At 27.3% G+C, this 21,220-nt stretch overlaps 2 protein-coding genes across 6 annotated transcripts in view; both read right to left on the minus strand.

The window, feature by feature from the left end:
- Window positions 1–21,220, minus strand: part of LOC135963489 (tolloid-like protein 1) — a 215,159-nt gene that overhangs the window by 129,134 nt on the left and 64,805 nt on the right. The gene's annotated exons all lie outside the window — the stretch shown is intronic.
- On the minus strand, window positions 804–1,857 carry LOC135954634 (uncharacterized). Its single transcript, XM_065504843.1, has one exon. It carries the CDS (start codon window positions 1,313–1,315, stop codon window positions 1,205–1,207), a length of 111 nt encoding a protein of 36 aa, XP_065360915.1. The 5' UTR covers window positions 1,316–1,857; the 3' UTR covers window positions 804–1,204.

Genomic DNA, 21,220 nt, shown 5'->3' on the forward strand with positions numbered 1-21,220 from the left:
ATGTTGCTGAAAGTTGAATTTTTATTATGGTTTCACAGATGTATAACATTTTATGTTGGCAACTTAAAGACAGCAACTTTGCTTATAATGCATTGACGAAAATGTGGCTGAATAATGAATTGTAATATGGCTGCTCACATGTCTTCTGATGTAAATAGTTTGAGTTGTATTTTTGTGATGTTAGCAACATGTTGCAAGAAAGTTGATGATATAAACATGGTTTAAAGTTTGATTTTATTATGAATTTAAAATGTCATCAATTAATTGTTTAAGGAAATGTTACATAGGTTTCTTTTTAACATTGAGGTAAATATTTAAGTTATATGGTTATTATTTATCATTTCATATTAATTTATTTAGATTGTTTTTGTATATTACTTTTAAAACAACATGATGCTTTAAAATTTTATTTATATTATTGTGGACAAACGAAGAAAACATTTAAAATTTCAAAATATTTTGTTTCTTAATTTTATTTAGAAGACATCAAATATGGAGTAGTTATACATGATTTAATGGTTAATTTCACTGAGTTTGGTTAGCTGACATTTCTGTAATTGCCAGCAACATGTATACAGCAACATTTGTTTGGAGTTTTAACTTGTAAATATAACTAATTACTTTATTTTTTTTAATTAAAACATTTATTAACTATTAACACTTATTAACTAGTTTAATACATTTATAAAACATTTTCTTTAACACTTTTTATCAAAATAAAATTAAAGTTTTTTTCACTTGGTTTTTTGGTTTTACTAAAATGTCTACAAAAATTTTGAACTCATGTCGTTAATATTTTTTGTTTTGTTGTTTTCACTAAATTTTTTCAAATATTTTTAAGGTTTTGTTGTTGTTGTTATTGATTAAACTGTTTTATTAAAAAAAATTACACATCACAGCCAATTTGATACTGACACGATGGGTTAAAAATTATTCTTTTTTTTTTTTGTAAAAATGTTGGTTTTGTTTGTTTGTATTTTAATTAAATTCAGTTGATTACTTAAATGTGATTCATGTCATGCATTACTAGTCACTGGTTGCACTTTGCTAATAACATTAGTAAATGTCTTTTTTTGTATGATGTTTAATTTTTTGGTTTTATTTTTAATTCTTGCGCTTGGGGTGGGGATTTGAGGATGTACTAACAATTGGTAGGCCTTTGTTATCCATCTGGGAAATTACCGGGTCCCAGCTGAAGCTTATCTCACTTTGGATCACCCATTGTTTGGCCCACAACTATGATGATGACAATGAAAACGGCCAGTAGCACCAGAATACAGCAAATAGCTACGGCAACCATGGCGCTATTACTCATAAAACTTTTGTTGCTCAACCAAAAAATAATTAATTAATTGTAATTGTTGGTTGGCTGCTGATTGATGTTGCTGTTGTTCTTTTAATTTATTTTATTTGTTTCAAATTAGTAATAAATTAAGAAATTTTTATTATTTTTTCTTTAATATTTCTGGAGAGTTTTGCTGGCTGAGTTTTGTTTAGCTGAACGCACGTTTATGTTGCTTCGTGTTCAAACTTGAGTGTTGAATTAAAATGTATTGTTGCGTTGGCTTTTTTGGGGGTCCTTTTATTTCCTTTTAATTGTTTTTATAGTGTGGGTTTAATACGCCTGCGTTTTCACTGTTAGTTTAATAAATTGTTGGTATTTTTTTTTTGTATTATTATTTAAATTTATTTTCAATTTACTGTTAATATGGTAATTAATGCTGGTTTTCGTATTTCTGTGTTTTTTCTTTTGGTTTGTTGTTTTTGTCGTTAATTTTTCGCTTCTTTAAGTTAAATTTTATAATTTAATTAGATTTTCTTTGTTTTAGATTGTTTTTTCACTTGGAGTTGTTTTTATTTAATTATTTAGCTTTGCTTAAATAGTTTAGAGCATTAATTTTGGAGAAAATCATTAGAATTTTGTTTAATTATTATGAAAGTTGATAAATTTAAATGAAATGTTGATTGCCGGGTTTTATAGAACAATATTTATACATGTAAAAATATTAACATTTATAGCAACATGTTGCTATAAACATAAAAAACATTAAAATTGTTAGCAACTTTTCAACAAAACATGTTGCTTAAATACAGTTGAGTATATGTTGCGAAGCCACAGAGTCTTTGTTTAAAAGGAATTGTTTTTCCTTTTTCAAATATTTAGCTGCAATAAGTTTGAATTCTTTATAATGGTTTCATTAACATTTTTCAGCATTTCTTTAATATTTCCTAGATGTTGAGCTTTGACATTAAATTATTGTTAAAATATTTGAAAAAGTTTTGTTGAGAAATAAATAATAATTTACTACTTCCATATTGGTCACATGTTTACAGCATTTGCAACATATTTAAAATACGTCTTTAGACTTTTCGTGATATCTAAACATAAAGTTTGATGAAACCACGTTTTTCAATTTTTTTTTCATAAAATTTGTTAGGTTATTTAAAAGTCCAACCTATTGGCTTCAAAATAAAGGTTTAACCTCTGTAATATATTTTTTCTTAACATAATGTTTAAAAAACCCTGTTTTTCACTATAGTTTTGGTATTTTCGCTATGAATGCAAGGCTGAGATGTCTCAAAAACCTGATGTAATGGGTAAATTCTGCGGATTCTTCGCTGCTCAAACCTTTAGAAAAGTATACTCAGGTCTCAAGGTTAACAATTTTTTGGCCTAAGTAATTGTTTCCCATATATAAATTTACTTGAACTTAAAAATTTATTTAGTTGATGTCTGCTGGAAGATGTTTTTAAAGTACTAGAGCACTGAAAATGTTTAAAAAAAAGGATGGTGCAAGCATTTGTTACAGACCGTTAAATTCAAATTGATAGTGCAATTTCGTAACAATATTTTTCCTGTTTTGTTATGTTTTGGTTTTTTTTAATTTGTATTTTTTCAAATTAATTCATAAAATTAAAATTATTATTTATTTAGTTGTCCTTACAAATGTTATTACTTTATTACATATTCATGAAATTCTGTGAAATGTTTAGCAACATGACTTTTAAACAAAGTTTTGCTTTATATAAAGTAAACAACATGTTACCAGTAGATAACAATTACATTATTATTACGTAAAGTAAGTAAAGTTTTAGTTTACTGTGAATATTTGTTAAAATATCAGTATTATATTGTGAAAAATTTAAAATGTTGCCTAATTTCCGATTTTCAACATATTTTAAGCAGTTATGTTTATGAAAACTTTGTTAAAAATGAAATCAGATTTAATATAAACCTTACATTCCTTAGAATTATTTGATTATATTCGTAAACTTTCAAAATCTTTCTTTATGAAATAGCCATAGTATAGTAAAATGTTGTTTAACAGCTTTTAAACATTTTTTAAATGTTGCAACATTAAGCATTAAGCAAAATGTTGCTTGACTATAGCAACATTTACAGAAATCAATATAATTTTCTTGACATTATTTAAATGGGTCTAGATATATTAACTTTAATTGTGAAATGGTATAAACATGTTGCCAGCAACATACTTATATATATGAAATTGTGATTTAAAACATAATAATCCGTAAGCAACTTGATGTTTTTTTTTCAAAAATGTATAGATAATGAAAAATTCTTAAAAATGATCACGCTTTGAACACACTTTATATTCTCAAAATTTTTCATCAACTGATACATTGTGGCTTCATGTTGCCAAGATATTTAATGCACTTACTCATCATAAACATGTTGCCAGCAAAATTGTTTCCATTTATTTTTTTAATTTCAATGAAAATTAAATTTTTTTTTGAAAAACAAACAAATTCGAATGATAATTGGAAAATATATATTTTTTTTTGTTTCTCATGTGCCTCACAACATTTGAATAAATGTTGCTAAGCACTTTTTTTAACATATTCAACAAAGTACCCATCTTAAACACCTTAATAAGGTTAATTTATAATTTAAGTTACCTAAATTTAATACTATAATAACCTTGATATTTTCCAACTAAACTAAAAACCAATTTACAGAGAAAATAATGACTGTGGTCGGTCTATAATCTATTTTGTTTAAATTATTTATAAATGTTCATAAATTTTTAAAACAAACATGATGCTACAACTATTAATAAATAATAGCAGTAAAAGCTAAAGCAAAATTATGCAATTTATAGAAATACTCGGAAAAAAAATTATTCAATGAAAAAGGTGTTTCACAAATCACATTATTGTCAAGTCATTAAGCAAAATGTTATTGTTGTTTTTGAAACATTTACATGAATTAAGCACACAAACATACCCACAGAAAGACAGACAGACAGACACGTGTATACAAATGCCCACCTGACCACGAACGAATATCGCAAACGTTCTCCTATGTTACTTTTTGAAACACTTGTACAATATAAACTAATGCAAAGTATTGGCCATATGGATTCCAACCAAAAAGAACTGCGCATATTTCGAATCAAGCCAAATCGGATACTCTGTTCCAAAGTGAAGCGTATACCAGAGAGAGCGTTCTACATCGATCGAGACAAATAGTAGTTGGATGGGGCAAGGTCTGGACAAATATTAAGCGGATGAGGCAAACCCAACCACTTCTTTCTAAATAGTTTTTAATCTTTTTTATGTCTGGCCGTATATTATGAGCATTTTTCGGCCAATGCTTGCTTCAAATGAGTCAGTTGCATTCTGTATAGGTTCCCTGTGATGGTCTGGCCAGATTTCAACAGCTCATAATAGATAGGACCCTTTTGCTACCACCAAATACAGAGAATTACCTTAACGCCATGAATATTTGGCTATGGCGTCGATTCGGCTGGTTGACCTTACGCATCGGTTTCCTGAATTATTACTCCATTTTTCATCACAAGTAATGATTCAGTGCGAAAATGATTTTCTTTTATAGCGTTCAAGCATAATTTTGGACATGCACAATTGTCTTTCAAGGTCTCTCGGCTTCAATTCATATGGTACCCAATTTCCCTGCTTTTTGATGAATCCTGCTGCTCGAAAACGTTTTGAAATTGCTGCTTGAGTAGCTACCAAAGATTTGGAAAGTCTGCAATTCTTGGTCTTCAAACTGGCTTGGGTGGCCTGGGCGATCAATATCTGCCGTTTAAAAATCACCACTTTGTTCGAGAATTATTGGCTTTAGAGAAACTTCGATTGTTTGGTCGGCTGGGTAATGTGCAGCTAGTGAGGAAAGCCTGCTGCTGCATGCATTCATGGATGTATAAGAATCATAATAATGGTGCATTATCATGATATTAGTGTATATGTATGTGTATTCAAAAACACACACACTTATAATCACATTATTATTGTGATTACTTTATAATGATGTAAAATAATGATGCACTTGCTTCACATGATTATTAGGATAGTGCTAAATGTATGCAACCAACTAAAGTTGTCAATGTTCATTTGCAGAAATAAAAATTTAGGTTTTACTAAGGAGACAACTTTAGGCAAATGAACAATTTTCTAATTTATTTACAACAATATTTTAATATTATTTGAAACCAAAGATAACTTCGGGATCCACTATATGACTCATCCTAATGTTTACGTAGTATGTTAATGTGCACAATGTGAGTTTGTGGGCAATTGTTGATAATCGTGTCTGTATGCTTTGTATTTTATGATGATGGTAATTCACAACTAAACGTGATTGTATTGGTAACGTAAAATAATCGAACTGTTCAATGACAATGATGATAGATACACTCGTAATTAGAAGATACCTATATATTTTGAAAATGCAAATAATCAAAATTAAGATTGGCTTTTGTGTTGCTATGATCTCATATTGTATATTTAATGGGAACAATGGTCTTTAATTCAAAATAAATGAATTTACATATTTTTGCAAAATGTATAATAATTGTTTAAAAACATTGTTTACTTCTCTTTGCATCTTTGTATATCAGTGAAAATATATACGATTTACATTATTTATACCCTCCAACACAACAGTTATGAATGAGGGTATATATAAGTTTGCACAAATATTCCTCTAAGACCCAACAAAGTATATTTTTTCTTGACCCTTATGAAATTCTAAGTCAATTGAACGATTCCCGTTAGTGTAAACCACTTTCACGACCAAAATACAGAAACAAATTTAGCAGTGTTTCAAAAAAAAAAAAAAATGTTTATTATTGTCCTAAGCTGTTTCTAATTGAAAATCATATAGCTTCATATATGGGAGATTTCATGTCAAGTGAACGAACTTTTGAAAATTTATCATTTTGGCCAAACAGGGGTTTTTTTCTCATCCATGTAACTACCTATTGTTCTTAGCAAAATGTGTTCCAAATAGTTTAGAAAGCTATTTCTTCAATCTTCCGGAAAAAAAAGTTTTTGAATTTTTTTTTCCAAAATCAAAAACTTTTTTGACTTTTTTTTAAAATTACCCCTTTTTGCTCAAGAATGCTTAGGTCTTTTTCTTGAAGAGCTTTTTGGTCGCTTAGTGCGATGCGAGTGGGATATACATATATCAAAATACATGCTTTGTAACTCAAGATATAAAATTTTTGACTTTTTATCCAAAATCAAAATCGTTGTTGATTTATTTTTTCAACATAAGCTCTTTTTTTACCTTTTTTTTTTGCTCAAAAGAAAGCTAAGTTCTTTTCCTTTAAGAATTTTTTTGTCACTGAGTGGTATGCGAGTGGAATATCAAAATAAATGTTTTGTAACTCAAGACATAAAATTTTTGGATTTTTAAAATTTTTTTTTGCTCAAAAAAAAGCTTAGTTCTATTTAAGAGCTTTTTGGTCTTGTAGTGAGATCCGAGTGGCATTTATATCAAAATAAATGTTTTGTAACTAGACATACAATTTTTATTTTCGAAATGATATCGCCATAGTTTTAAGCGTACAATTACCATGTTTAGGATGTATTTAATAAATTTAAAAACCTTAAAAATTAACGCGTAAAAAAATTCGACAAAATCTCGTCCAAAGCCTCAAGAAAAACTTTTTTTTTGGAAAAACTGCTATCGCCAACATTTCACCTTGGAAATGTGAATCGATGGCACAATATCGATTGCTAAATCGACCCATCCTAATGCTTACACTTACCATTCATGGTAATGGGTTAAAAATTCGTATTAATGTATTCATAATCAAAATGGATCGAAAGCACGTTTTTTTTTCCAAAATTTAAGAGATATTTAGAACTTATTCATGGCGTGTTTTTGGTTCATTACACCACCTTAAAGTATAACGATCGACTCAGAATTACTTTCCGTCCGTCCGTTCGTCTGGCTGTCCATGTAAGCCTTGTGCGCAAAGTACAGGTCACAATTTTGAAGATATTACGATAAAATTTGGCCCAAAGGACGAAGTCTATTTGAACTGGCTGAAATCGGTCCTTTATTTCACCTACTCCCCATACAAGCGTCCTCCCGAAATTGGACTTTATCGGTCATAAATATTTAAATTATATATCTATCTACACAAGTTTTGATCCAAATAAGTTTTATGTCACCTAATTTAATTATGATCGGTACATAATTAGTCATAGCTCCCATATAAGGTCCACTTCCGAAAATCACTCACGAATATAAATTATTGAAATTTTAAAAGCAAAATGTTTTTGGTCATTTACTTAGACCGACCATACTTTCTTACTTGTTTTAATTAAATTTTTACATAAAAATTAGCTGTCTCGGCAATCGTTGTTCTGCCATACAAATTATTTCTAGTGAATATTTTGGTTCCAGCGGTAGGAAATATACTCCACGACCTATTCTCATAATTTCATAATTTCATAAAAATCGGTAGAGCCGTTTTGTTCTGTTTGAATTATTTGGATATTTTGCTAATATTAAAATACTTAAATCGCGATTAAAAAATGTGTAAATTTGGTGTTATATGTATTTTTTGATTCCAAATAAAACAAATGCGAAAAAAAGTTTTTGGCAAAAAAATGGAAATAATTTTTCTGGGGGTTTAAGGGGTCCCTTAATGACCTAGCAGTATGAAATATACTTTACGACATATTCTCATACCTACCAAACATACATACAAAATTTCATAAAAATCGGTTGAGCCGTTTGGAGGAGTTCTAACACTAACATTGTGACACGAGATTTTTATATATTAGAAGATGGAATTTTTAAACAGGAAATTCTACTCTAGGGGACATCTAAATTTAGATCCTATTAACAAACAAATTTCCTTTCTATATCACAAAAACATATATTTAACCATATTAAGGCACTTTAGTGATGTTTCGATAATAAAACTGGAAAAATCTTCATTTAAATATCATATTGTCATAATGTTCTAATATTTCACAATGGTTTGAAAGTGTTGTTATTGCCTTTCAAGCAAAAAATGTCCGAAAATAAAACTACTCTGTATGCTATGTTTATTGTAAAGCAATACGTATAATTTTTGGCTTTAATATTTCGAATTTATATTACAATTATATCTTTCGGGAATTTCCGGGAACACGGGAATTTGCCAAAAATATTTACCGTTTCCTGGGAATAGAAATAAGTCGGGAAATTATAAAGCCTAGTATTCGGCAAGCCAAATACAGCGATGAATTTTGGTCCACCTCACTTTAACGTAAATCATGAACAAGATTTACTAAAATTTTAACTAAATTTTGTTTTTGTCCATATATTAAGATGTTTGTTTCGAAGCAGTGTTACATTTCAAAAATTTGATAAGCTAAATGTTTTATATAAACATTAAACATAAAAATCCTAAAATATTACATCAAAATAAATACAAGTATGTTGAATGTATGTCGTATATAATACTAAACATTATAATTTATCTCTGTTTCTGTTATGAAGAGGGTGTTCAAAGCAATTTATTTAATAAATTATATCAAGTAACAAAACTAAAACAAAAAGTTAAAACGAAAAAAAAAAATATATAAACTTTTACATTTCAATACTGTCACAGTCACACACTTCAGATACTCACACATACATTTACGCATACATTTATACTCTAGCACAGCGATGCGCATTCATATTGTTCAGATTACGAAGATTTTCGTCAATTTACACATACACAACCCGAATGTAAATAATAGAGCGCAATGAAGCGTAAAAATACAAATTTTTCATTCAGTTGTTTGATGTTGTTGCAGATATTTTAGTTTTTACCCATACAAGCACACAAATTAAATGCCTCTATTTGCTTACTACTGCTCTAGCACACAATATAAATTTCTTCACACAAAAAAGGCATAAAATGTCTTTTCACATATCACTGTCAACAAGACAGAAAGACAGAGAGAAAGAGAAAACGAGAAAATTATGAAAAATACCACAAATTCATAACAGATTCAGTTACAGTGATGAGAGGATGAGCTGTTGACGATGATTTATACAGGAGTGTGTGTAAATCATCATCAACTATTTGTTTCAACACTCAAGTCTGCCACAAAAGTTATAAATCTGTTCCAATAAAAAAAAAACAAAGAAAATTTTAATATTGAAAGGCTTCTCTGTATAGCTGCTGCAGCTCTGTGGAAAGAAACAAAATTTTGAAGTCCTTCATTTGCATGCAAAGAGTTGACAACAATCAAAAGCAACAAAAAAGTAAAATGAGAGAACAAAAATATTTAACCACAATTACCATACACAACCACATACTAACATATACAGAGAGGCTCAAAAGTGAGTAAACACCAGAGAATTTTTTGATTTTTTTAAGATCATGAACATCATAATAGTCTGACTTAAATCTTTTTTTTCAGAACCGAATCTATTATTCAGCCCAAACTCCAACAAACCGAATCTTTTAAATTTTAATCGATTTTGGTATTTTCATTATCTTAAAATTAAATCAAATGATTTGTGGTGTTTACTCACTTCTGAGGCTCTCTGTATGTACATTTGACTGACAATATATCATTGTGTCCTCAACATTATTTGCAACGAGACAACAGTGTAACGACTTTGTGCATAAGTTAAGGAGAGAAGAAACTTAAATGGCAAAAATATTCAAAAAAAGTTTATAAAGTAAAGCATAACAGATTTTTAAACGAAAAATTTATATCAAAATAAAATAAAAATACCAGAATCTGAGTTAAATATTTATGTAAAAAATCTTCTGCAACATTGACAAACACCGCAATTACACAATATACAAAAACGATTAATTATTCCAATTAATCGTTTTTGTATATTGTGTAATTGCGGTGTTTGTCAATGTTGCAGAAGATAAAGTGTATGTCACAACTTTTTTGTTGTTATTGTTCACTTTTTTTTGCACCTTGTTGTTTTTTTGAAAATTGAGGAAGTTTCTACTTGATTGGCCTTTTATTGTAAAATATTCATGAAGAAATTCACAAATTTCCTAGAATTAGTTAAAACCACAAAACCTACACTTTGACTAATGACTCAAACAATAAATTTTAATTGTTTATTAACTAATTGAATTAAAGAACATAATTATAATTGGATTCAAGGTAAAATTGATTAATTAGTAGTTGTTTAAAATAGAATTTTCTAAAGTTAATGAAGTATTTAAATTGTATTAAACTGAATTATTGAAGCCAAAAATAATGTATATTGTTGTTTTAGCGAGCGAGTGAATTTGAAATACCATCCAACTATAACTAAAATTTAGGGACCGTAAATAACGAAAATCTAAAACTCTCCATGTTAGAGTCAGCGAAGACCTATACTCTCATATATGAATAGATTCGTATTGAAGTGTTCTTTCAGAGTCTATGGTGATATTAATAAAACGATATGAACTCCACAGTTAACAGTTATTCTTCAACGTAAAAATAAATGTTCGTATGAAACTGTTAAAAAGAGATTTTTAATTAAAACTCATTTGAGGAGTCTTATTTTTCTCGTCAGACAATAAAACTCATTTCGTTTATTTTCTTCTTTTTTTCAGGTTATTTCTGTATAAGAGAGTCTATCTGATATAATGTTTGTAGTAATTTATTTGTTTAAGAATAAAAAAACAAGAATCTAATAATAGGAATCAAGAATAATTCCACTTGTTTTTATTTCAATGACGATTTATTTTATTGTAATGCAAGGTGCTTTACAAATTGTAATGATCTGACCAGCGGCAAACTTTAGGTGTCAATTTCCTTAAAATGAGTTTTATTTTCTGACGGCAAAATGTAGGATGTACTAACAATGCGGTACATTTTTTGAAGATATTTGGGTTATTAATTTGTTTCTCGCTAAACTGATTTTTCCAAACTTCTAAGACGATTGTGGTCCCGGTATACCTTTAATTGTAGCACTTTAAATAGACCCTGTATTGCTTCAATTGCAGTTCAATCCTTATTTGTAGCTCATTCCTAGTCCCAGCATAGCTTTAATCATAGCTCAATCCTAGTCTCTCAGCGGTTCAATCGTTATCCCTGTATTCAATCTATTTATAGCGTAGCTTAATTATAGTTTCGGCATAACCTAGAACCTGTACTGCTGTAATTGTATCTCAATGCCGTTTAATGAATAACTACAACCGTAGCTCAATCCTAGACCCAGCATAGCTTTAATAGTAGCTCAATCTTATATATCGCTAAACAGCTTTAATCGTAGTCCCTGTATGGCTTCAAAGGTAGCTTAACCCTCTAATGACCGAGCATACATAATGCACTCATCACAAAAATGCCTATAAATGCAAATATAACTGATTTTCCATTTCAAAAACTCAAGTAACAGTTGCTAAAAAACGCACTTAAATTATTTTAAAAAGCTTGCAAAGTTTTTGAAATGAAACATCAGTTATATTTACATTTATTGGCATTTTGCGATGAGTGCCTTGAACCATGCTTAAGCATTAGAGGGTTAATGTTAATTTAATGTTATTTTAATCGTAGCTGACTACTAGTTCCTGCACGCAGAGAAAAAATATAGTTGTGCATGTTTACTGTAACCATTTCAGTATTGTTACAAGTTTTTTTAACAATATTATAGTCACAGTAACTATTTACATGATTGTGGTAACCATAATATGGTTAATTTACGATTCACATGGTTGTATCAACCATATACATGGTTACAGTAAGCATGTATATGTTTGTGACAACCATTTATATGATGAAGGACTTACCATATTATGTTGCTCTCGGCTTATGGATATCATAATCTGAGAACAACATATTATGATAAAATTATTCATCATATAAATGGTTGTCACAAACATATACTTGTTTATTGTAACCATATATATGGTTGATACAATCATGTGAATCGTAAATTAACCATATTATGGTTACCACAATCATGTAAATAGTTAATGTGACTATAATATTATTAAAAAACTTGTAACACTATTTAAATGGTTACAATAACCATGGACAACTATATTTTTTCTCTGCGTGTAGTCTCTGCACAGCTTTATTCATAGTTCTTCATATAATCCCTATATAGCTGTAGAAGTAAAATTAAGAAAATTAATTTTTTTAACAGTCTTGATGCTGCCATTTTTAAACTATAAATGTTACTGGTTTCAACAAGAGTTATTTCAAACCTTTTTTTAAATACATTACAAAAAAGCAAAAAAGTAATTTCTTCTTTAGAATAAAACTAAATAAAAAAAGTAAAACAAATAAAAGGAAACTTGTACCATTTAACTAGGTTAGTTGGGTCATATTAAAAAAGGTAGCTGTATAAAGAAAGTGAGGTCAATCGAGTCATACCATGTTATTTCTTAAGTATTTAGGTTATCATTTCCTGCTGTACTCAAGTCCTTTTTACCTTTTTCAATTGCCTTGTTTTTCATTAATATATTTCTAATTTTATTTAGCATTTTTTTGGAAATGTCTTAAAATTGTTCAAACGTTAAAGCGTTTTTCTTAATAAGTAATCCCTATTTTTATAATATTTTATTTGTTTGTGCACCAGTCATGGTAAATAGTTTTCTTTATATTTGTGAATTTTTTATTTATAAGAGGGTGTGTTAAAATGTGCGTGTATTTGTTGGAGGGCGTTTGATTTTCCTTAATTTTTTTCCTTCCAACTGTTTTCCTATTTGTGGGTGAGCATTTCGTTGGTAGAGATAAACAACAACTTAATTATTCACAACACGCAATTCTTGTTAATTTAAATTCAAAACATCAACATCATCGTCATATTAAGTAACAAAAAATATATATACAGATATGTTACAAATACCAATCAAGTTTCATTTAAACAAGTATTTATGTCAAAAAATTTTTAAAGAAGGCAATAGTTTTGGTTTGAAATTGATTAAAATTTAAATGACCATTCATTTGCTAGAATTAAGAGAAGTGAACTTTTGGAAAACATTAAATAGTTGATGTTAGGTTAAGTAATTAGTATGCCATTAACATTCTTAAGACAAATAAGTAAGAAATGATTTTATAAAAATACAATTCATTTCGTCTTTCGCTTGTAGAATTTTAAAAAATAATAGAAAATTATTGTTTTCTTACATAATAATTCATTAATAACTACAGTTTTGATAAAAAAAATACTTTGAAAGAGGAATACACTAATTTTAAAACCTTTTATTAAAAGTAGTGAAATCACTACTATTTTCAAAAACTATTACAAATAGTATTTTTAGTAAGAAAACATAATATCTAAAGAAAAATTACACTATACCACAGTTTTTATAAAAAGTAGTAGAAATACTACTTTTTCCAAAATTCACTAAAAACAGTACTTTTGGCTAAAGTGACAAATTATTCAACGACAGAATAATTTTTGAAAATATAATTTTACTTTCAAAGAGGAAAATACTTCTAATAACATCATTTAAAAAAAGTAGTTAAATCACTACTATTAAAAAAATCTCTAGAAATAGTATTATTGTTAAGAAAACATAATTTCTAAAGATAAAATACACTAAACCATAGTTTTTACAAAAAGTTGTAGAAATACTACTTTTTAAAAAATTCACTAAAAACTGTATTTTTGGCTAAAGCGACATATTATTCAAAGAAAGAATAATCTTTTAAAAGAATATTTAACTTTCAAAGTGGAAAATACTTCGAATAACGCCATTTACAAAAAGTAGTTAAATCACTACTATTAAAAAAATCTCTAGAAATAGTATTATTGTTAAGAAAAAACAATTTCTAATGGAAAAATACACTAAATCATAGTTTTTATAAAAAAAAGTACTTTTTTAAAAATTCACTAAAAACAGTAGTTTTGGCTAAAGTGACAAATTATTCAACGACAGAATAATTTTTGAAAATAAAATTTTACTTTCAAAGATGGAAAATAATTTTAATATAACCAATTATAAAAAGTAGTTAAATCACTACTATTAAAAAATCTCTAGAAATATTATTTTTGTTAAGAAAACATAATTTCTAAAGAAAAAATACACTAAACGAAGTAAACGTACACTAAATCATAGTTGTTACAAAAAGTATTAGAAAAACTACTTTTTAAAAAATTCTTTAGAAAGAGTACTTTTGGCTAAAGAGACATATTATTTAACGAAAGAAAAATGTTTCAAAAGAAAATTTAGCTTTCAAAGTGGAAAATACTTCCAATAACGCCATTTACAAAAAGTAGTTAAATCACTACTATTAAAAAAAAATCTCTAGAAATAGTGTTTTTGTTAAGAAAACATAATTTCTAAAGAAAAATTACATAAAACCATACTTTTTATAAAAAAGTAGTAGAAAGTACTTTTCCAAAAATTTACTAAAATTAGTACGTTTTAAAAAATTATTAAAGATATGTATAACTTTTCAAATTAAAATTATACATTCAAAGATGAGAATATCATCATTTTCAAAAAGTAGTTAAATTACTACTATTTTCAAAAAAACTCTAGAAATAGTATTTTAAGTAAAAAAGCATAATATCTAAAGAAAAAGTACATTAAACCATACTTTTTAGAAAAAAGCAGTAGAAATACTACTTTTTTAAATTTTTTTAAAAACAGTACTTTTGGTAAAAGAGCCAAATTATTTAGAAAAGGAACCACTTTTAAAAAAAATTACTTCGAAATTAAAACATCATTAACAAAATGTATATAAATTACTACTATTTTTGGAAAATCGCTAAAAATTGTATTTTTAGTAAGAAAACATAATATCTACAGAAAAATTACACTATACCACAGTTTTTCCAAAAAGTAGTAGAAATACTACTTATTCAAAAATTCTTTAAAAACAGTTCTTTTGGTTAAAGAGTCTAATTATTAAATGAATGATTACGAAAACAACACTTTTTACAAAAAGTAGTCAAATATTACTTTATCTAAAAATTCTTACAAAATGTAGTAGAAACACTACTTTTTAAAAAATTCTTTAAAAACCGTACCTTTGGTTAATGAGACAAAATATTCAACGAAAGATTACGAAAACACTTTTACACTTTTTTACAAAAAGTAGTAAAATATTACCTATTCTAAAAATTCTTTAAAAAAAAAAAATTCTATAAAATCTTTATCATTCTGAACTTGAATTTTATCAATTAATTTTATATTAAGTCATATGCAAGAGTATTTCATACCATTATAAAAATAAATCTAATATTTTTATTTCAACGCACTTTGAATAATGTATTAAAAATGTTATACAACAACATTAACGTCAAAGAAATACGAAAAAAACTGAAATTCCAAGAAACATGACGCATTTGATCGTTATCATTGTCGTGTCAGCGTCTAAAACAGTCCCCCTTTCATAGCTGACATTTTTAACTCCCCTTCCGCATTCGACCATATCAAGCGTCATCTTACACCCCCGCCTCTTTGTTGGTGACACCCTAAAGGAAGGAATTTTATTAAGTTGTTGTTGTTGCTGCTGATATTATTGCTGTATTTCTTGCATAAAAATGAAAAGATTTATTGCAAACACTTGGCTGATTTCAAACATTCGATATGGCCCCGTTCATTTCCTTTTACTTGTTTTCTCCTACTTTCTTTAGCTTGTTATTGTTAATATTATGATGGTGCATGAAATGTTTCATACATTCTTTCCTACATTATGGGTTTTTATTGTCGCTGTTATTCAGAGATACTTAGACTAACATAAAATGTATAAAATTATCTGAAAATATATGTTTGTTTGTATGTATTTATGCTAGGATTTTATACACAAAAATAAATATCCTTTTTTTGCCATTGCTACTTCTTTCAACAACACACAACAACACGCCTTTGGAAATATTATGAAAATAGGTTACGTTTCTTATTTGTTATCTTGGCCTGGCGTTTGTAGAGCGTATGCATCAGTAAAAGTTTTCTTGTTAGAATCCTGTAGCAAGGATTATGGATTATTACAAAAGATTTATAATCCTTTAGAATATCACACTTTATTTGGTGTGTAGTGGTGCATGTGTGGATGTTTTATAAATCTCTTGTTCTTTTTTCTCTTAAACTTACTTTTTTTTTAAGTAATAATGATAATGTTCAAACTATAGCTCTCCCAGCAGTTTCACAAGTAGTCAAAGTGTATTCCTTTGTACTTTATTCATAGCAAGTAATGTAGCATGAAGTCAATCGTCACTTCATTGTCTCAAAGTAATCTAGAGTGTAGTTACTTCAAAATATTTAAAACTTCACTTATTTTAGCCAACAAAAGTAATCTACTACCGAGTTCCAGGTAAATTATATTGTAATCAATAGCCGCTTTATTATGTCTAGGTAATCTAGAGTGTAGTCATTTGAAACTTTTCATATTATAGAAAGAAAATATTCTATCCACCAGAAGTAATCATTTGTTGTGGGAGGTAAGGTCGGGGTAAGGAGAAGAAAATTTATTCAAAACATGTTGTTTTGTTCTTTCATTCTAATTTTTGAAAATGAAAATCAGACTAATATAAAACGGTTCTAAGTTACCGGTATGTGAATCTGCATGCTTTAACAATTTCGGATCATTCCTTTTGTAATCTATTTAGGGTCAATTGATTTTCGCTTATTTATAAATTATAGATAAAATCATTAGTTCGGTACAATTGCCCAGAACTGCCGGCATGCCTTGGGGTTTAGATGCTGTTAGTTTAAAATCCAATTTGTATTTAAGTTTTAATACTTACGCTTGTGAGCGTTTTTTTGTGTAATGATAATGATATTATATGAGGAGCCGCAGAACAAAAGGTAGTTTTTCGCACCTTATTAAAAATTAGTTTTTTGGTATTTTTATAATATTTGTCAGCAAAGTCTTTTTAATTTGTTTACTAAGTAAATGGGTTCTAAAAAAATGTGTACTTAATAAAACGTACAACACTAGTATAAAACGAAAAAAAAAAAAATATTTAATTTCAATGTGTAATTTGTTTATATATTAGATCAGGATTAAAAACTTTTATTTAAAATGTTATTTAGACACGAACCGGATGATATACATACGTCTGAAACAATAAATTAAATGGAGAAAAACTGCGTTTTCAGGTTTTCATTTCGTGATCTTGTTTCCTTTTAAAAGGACTTCAAATTTTCAGAGGAGTACATTTTTAAATAAATGTTTTAAAATATTTCTGATCACTCTGCTATGTCAAATTTGGTGTCAAATGATCAAGAAGAGTTGTAAAATATTTCGTATTATTTTTATTTTATCCTGTAAGGATCAAAAGATGTCAAAAATGTCCTTTAAAATTTTTATCCTTGAATATCCTTTTAGATTTCCAATAATTTTTTTTAGTGAGTTAATGATCCAAATATTGAATACCACATGCCAAAATTTCATCCTTCTATCTTAACTACTTAAGTGTTAAAAAATATTTTAAATTTGAATTATTTGATTTTTTATATTTTATTTTAATATTTCATTCGAAAAATATATATGTAACAAAATCCGTTGTGAAAAGCAAATTTTTAATAAACAAGTAAAATGGTATATCATATCGGGCAAGCCCGACCATATGATACCCTACACCGGGTATATGATTATTAAGAGTTTTCTTTTGATATGAAACTTATTTGTGTTGAATCTTATTTGAATACACACATTTTCGGTATTGGGCCTTATATGGGAGCTATGACTAATTATGGACCGACCGTCACAAAATTTAGTGAGATGAATTGCGAATATATGAAACATATTTGTGTTGAATTTTGTCTGGATACTAACATATTTCAGAGATTTATGTATATTAATGACATTTTCGAGAATGTTGCTTATATGGGAGCTATGGAATATTGTTGACCGATCGTCACGAAATTTAGTCGTGAGTGTTCGGCTTACATAAAACTTAATTGGGCTGAATTTGGTTTGAATATGTTTATAATTAAGATATTTATGAGAGCTTAACTATTTTCAAATAGGCCAATTGAATGGGGGCTGGGATAAATAATCGGCTGATTCTAGCCAAATTCAATAGCCTTTGTCCTTGGGGCAATATAAAGTTTTGTGCCAAATTTTGTCGAATTATCTTTAAACCTGCGACCTGTAGTTTGATTACAAGGATTACATGGATGGACGGACGGATATCGCTTAGTCGACTCAGAAAGTGATCCTGAGCAGTTTGGTATGCTTTAAGGTGGGTGTTGGGACAATATTTTTGTATGTTGCAAACAACAGCCCTAACCCATTATACCTCCCCCACTATGGTGGTGTAGTTTATAAACATGCACTTTTCTTAATAAAATATTTTTGTATATTAATAAATTTTTTTTTATATTTTAATTTGACCTTAATATATATAAAGGATGAAATTTTGACATTTAGTATAGAATATTTGGATATTTAACGCACTATTGTTTTAAAAGGTACTTATTGGCAATCGTAAAGGATATTAAAGGGTAAACATTTTAAAGGACATTTTTGACATATTTTGTTCCTTACAGGATAAAATAAAGATAATATAAAATATTTTACAACTCTTCTTGTTCTTTTGACATACAATTTGTCATTGTTGGAATAGCAGGAGTATTTTTAAATATTTTTTGAAAAATGTTCTTCTTTGAAACTTTGAAGTCCTTAAAAAAGGACACAGGATCACGAAATGAAAAACTGAAAACACAGTATTTCTCCGGTTCGTGTCTAATGAATTTTTTTTCTATTTGGCGGACGGTGTTATCGTTTAAAAAAAAAACGCATAAAAAACATACTTTTTAATTTTGTTTTTAACAAAACGTACTTTTTTTTCTTTATTTTTTTAACAAACATCCTTAACATTTAATGTGGCGACTTGTGGCAGTTAGATGTATCTATTGATTAGTAAGAAACTTGTTACCATTTCCAGGTTCATGCAGTTTTTTTAAGGGGGCGAAATAAATAAAACTCATTTTCTCAAAAATTTTCAATGTGCGAAAGAGTACCTTTTGATGTGCGACTCCTCATATAAGTCCCTCAAGATCTTAAAACATTTTGCAGTAGTAATGAAGAAAATGCTGCAAAATTGCTGATAGTTTATTAAAACAATTTTATGTTTGGTTCTTTTTTACAAGAACACCATAAATTATATTTTTAGACAAAAATTGTAATGATTTTGTTAAAGATTAATATCTCTACTACTTTTTGTAAATCCTATTTTTTAGATATTTTTCTTTAGAAATATTCGTTTTAAAAGTTTTTAAAATGTATAATTTTTCCTACTTACATATGTCGTAGATTTTTTTATATTTTCCCCCTAAACAATATTTCTTAGTAAAAAATACTATTTTAATAAATTTTTGAAAAAGTATATTTCTACTACTTTTTTTAGACTTGGTTTTTTAGAAAGTTTTTCTTTAGAAATTGAATTTTTTCTTTCTTTGCAAAATTCAATTCAATTAATTAATTTAAGTTATTTTTTGTATAAAGTTTCTGTGAAGTTTTCTTGTCAAAAAACTACTTTTAAAAATTTCCTAAAAAAGTAGTATTTTTACAACTATTGTGTTATTTTAGGTAATTTTCATTTGAAATTAACAATGTTGGCTAGAATAAATGTATGTCTATGAATATTGAAAAAGTAGTATTTCCACTACTTTTTTCAAAAAGTGTTATTAGTGTCCTTGAAATTAAATGTAAAATTTTATTGTTTTCTATTTTTTAAAAAATCTGTATTTTTGTTCAAATAGGATTTAAAAATTTGTTTGGAAAAGTAGTATTTTACTACATTTTGTAAATAAATTTCTTTTGCTTAATTTACGTCTAAAATTTTGCAAAAACAGTTGATGAATTTTAACTACTTTTGAAAAATTAGTATTTAAACTATTTTGAAAAAAGTAGTATTTTTTATTAATTTTTCTAAAAAGTGTTTTTCTTTGGAAATTACACAATTTAATAGTATTTGATAAATTAGTATTTTAAATACTTTTGAAAAAGTAGTATCTTAACCACTTTGAAAACGTAGTATTTTAAATGCTTTTGAAAAGTAGTATTTTTCTTTAGAAATTGCGAAATATTTAATCAAATTTAAAAAAATGGTATTTTAAATACTTTTGAAAAAGTAGTATTTTTACTACCTTTTCTAAAAAGTGTTGTTGTTCTTGAAATTTTTCTTTAGAAAATATAGAAAAATATTTAATAAACTATTGTGTTTGTTTATAAACAATAAGATTTTCACATCTACTTTTCAGACACTTGGCACCTGCTGAGTTTAAGTGCAAAATATTTCATCATTTATAATTAGTGAAACATTAAAGCTACTAGACAAACTACATATCATTAATTAGAAAATAATTAATGGCAAGAAATTCTTTACACCAAAAATTTATTTAAAATTAAAAAATTCCATTTAAACACCTTTTAATCTTAAGCATTATATAGCCTACTGTTTGCTAATGACAAAATAAATAATTTATTACTTTTTTTAGCACTTATTCCCTGCCACCTTCAAATTATAATTTTTTTTATTTGTTTTGCTGTTAAAAAAATAATTTCATTTTTATTTCGGCTCATTTTATTAATGAAACTCTATAAATTTTGTTTTTTCGGTTTGTGTCTTTAGAATAAAAATACAAAAAATAAAAAAAATTTATAATTTGTCAAGTTTTTGGTTTAATTTTTGTTTTTTTTTTCTTTTGTTATTCATCAGTAAAGGCCGTTAAAAGTCAAATTGTAGCCAGCAGGACATGAGACAAATAAACATGCAAACACACTTTAGGGGGAAACCAGCCAATATAAAAATATTTTCTGCGCTTGGTCGTAAATAAAATATGCTACAAATTTGTTATTGTCTTGTTGTTATTCTAAAAAACATGAAAAAACTCTACTTATTATTTGATTATTGGGGATGACGGCAGGGTAGTAGATTGGCTGTATGATTACAATTTGTAAAAGTTATATTTTCTATACAACTCATGTTATAAAAGCAAATGAAGAAACATAATTAATGAAATTTCATTAATATTAATTGAAAATGCAGAGCGTTAGAAAGAAACACCAAACCGGAATACATTTT

The sequence above is a fragment of the Calliphora vicina genome, chromosome 1, assembly GCF_958450345.1.
Source record: "Calliphora vicina chromosome 1, idCalVici1.1, whole genome shotgun sequence".
In the NCBI taxonomy this organism is placed as follows: Eukaryota; Metazoa; Arthropoda; class Insecta; order Diptera; family Calliphoridae; genus Calliphora; species Calliphora vicina.

Coding starts and splice junctions, on each gene's coding strand:
- LOC135954634 (XM_065504843.1), bottom strand. CDS start 1,315: ATGAGTAATAGCGCCATGGTTGCCGTAGCTATTTGCTGTATTCTGGTG.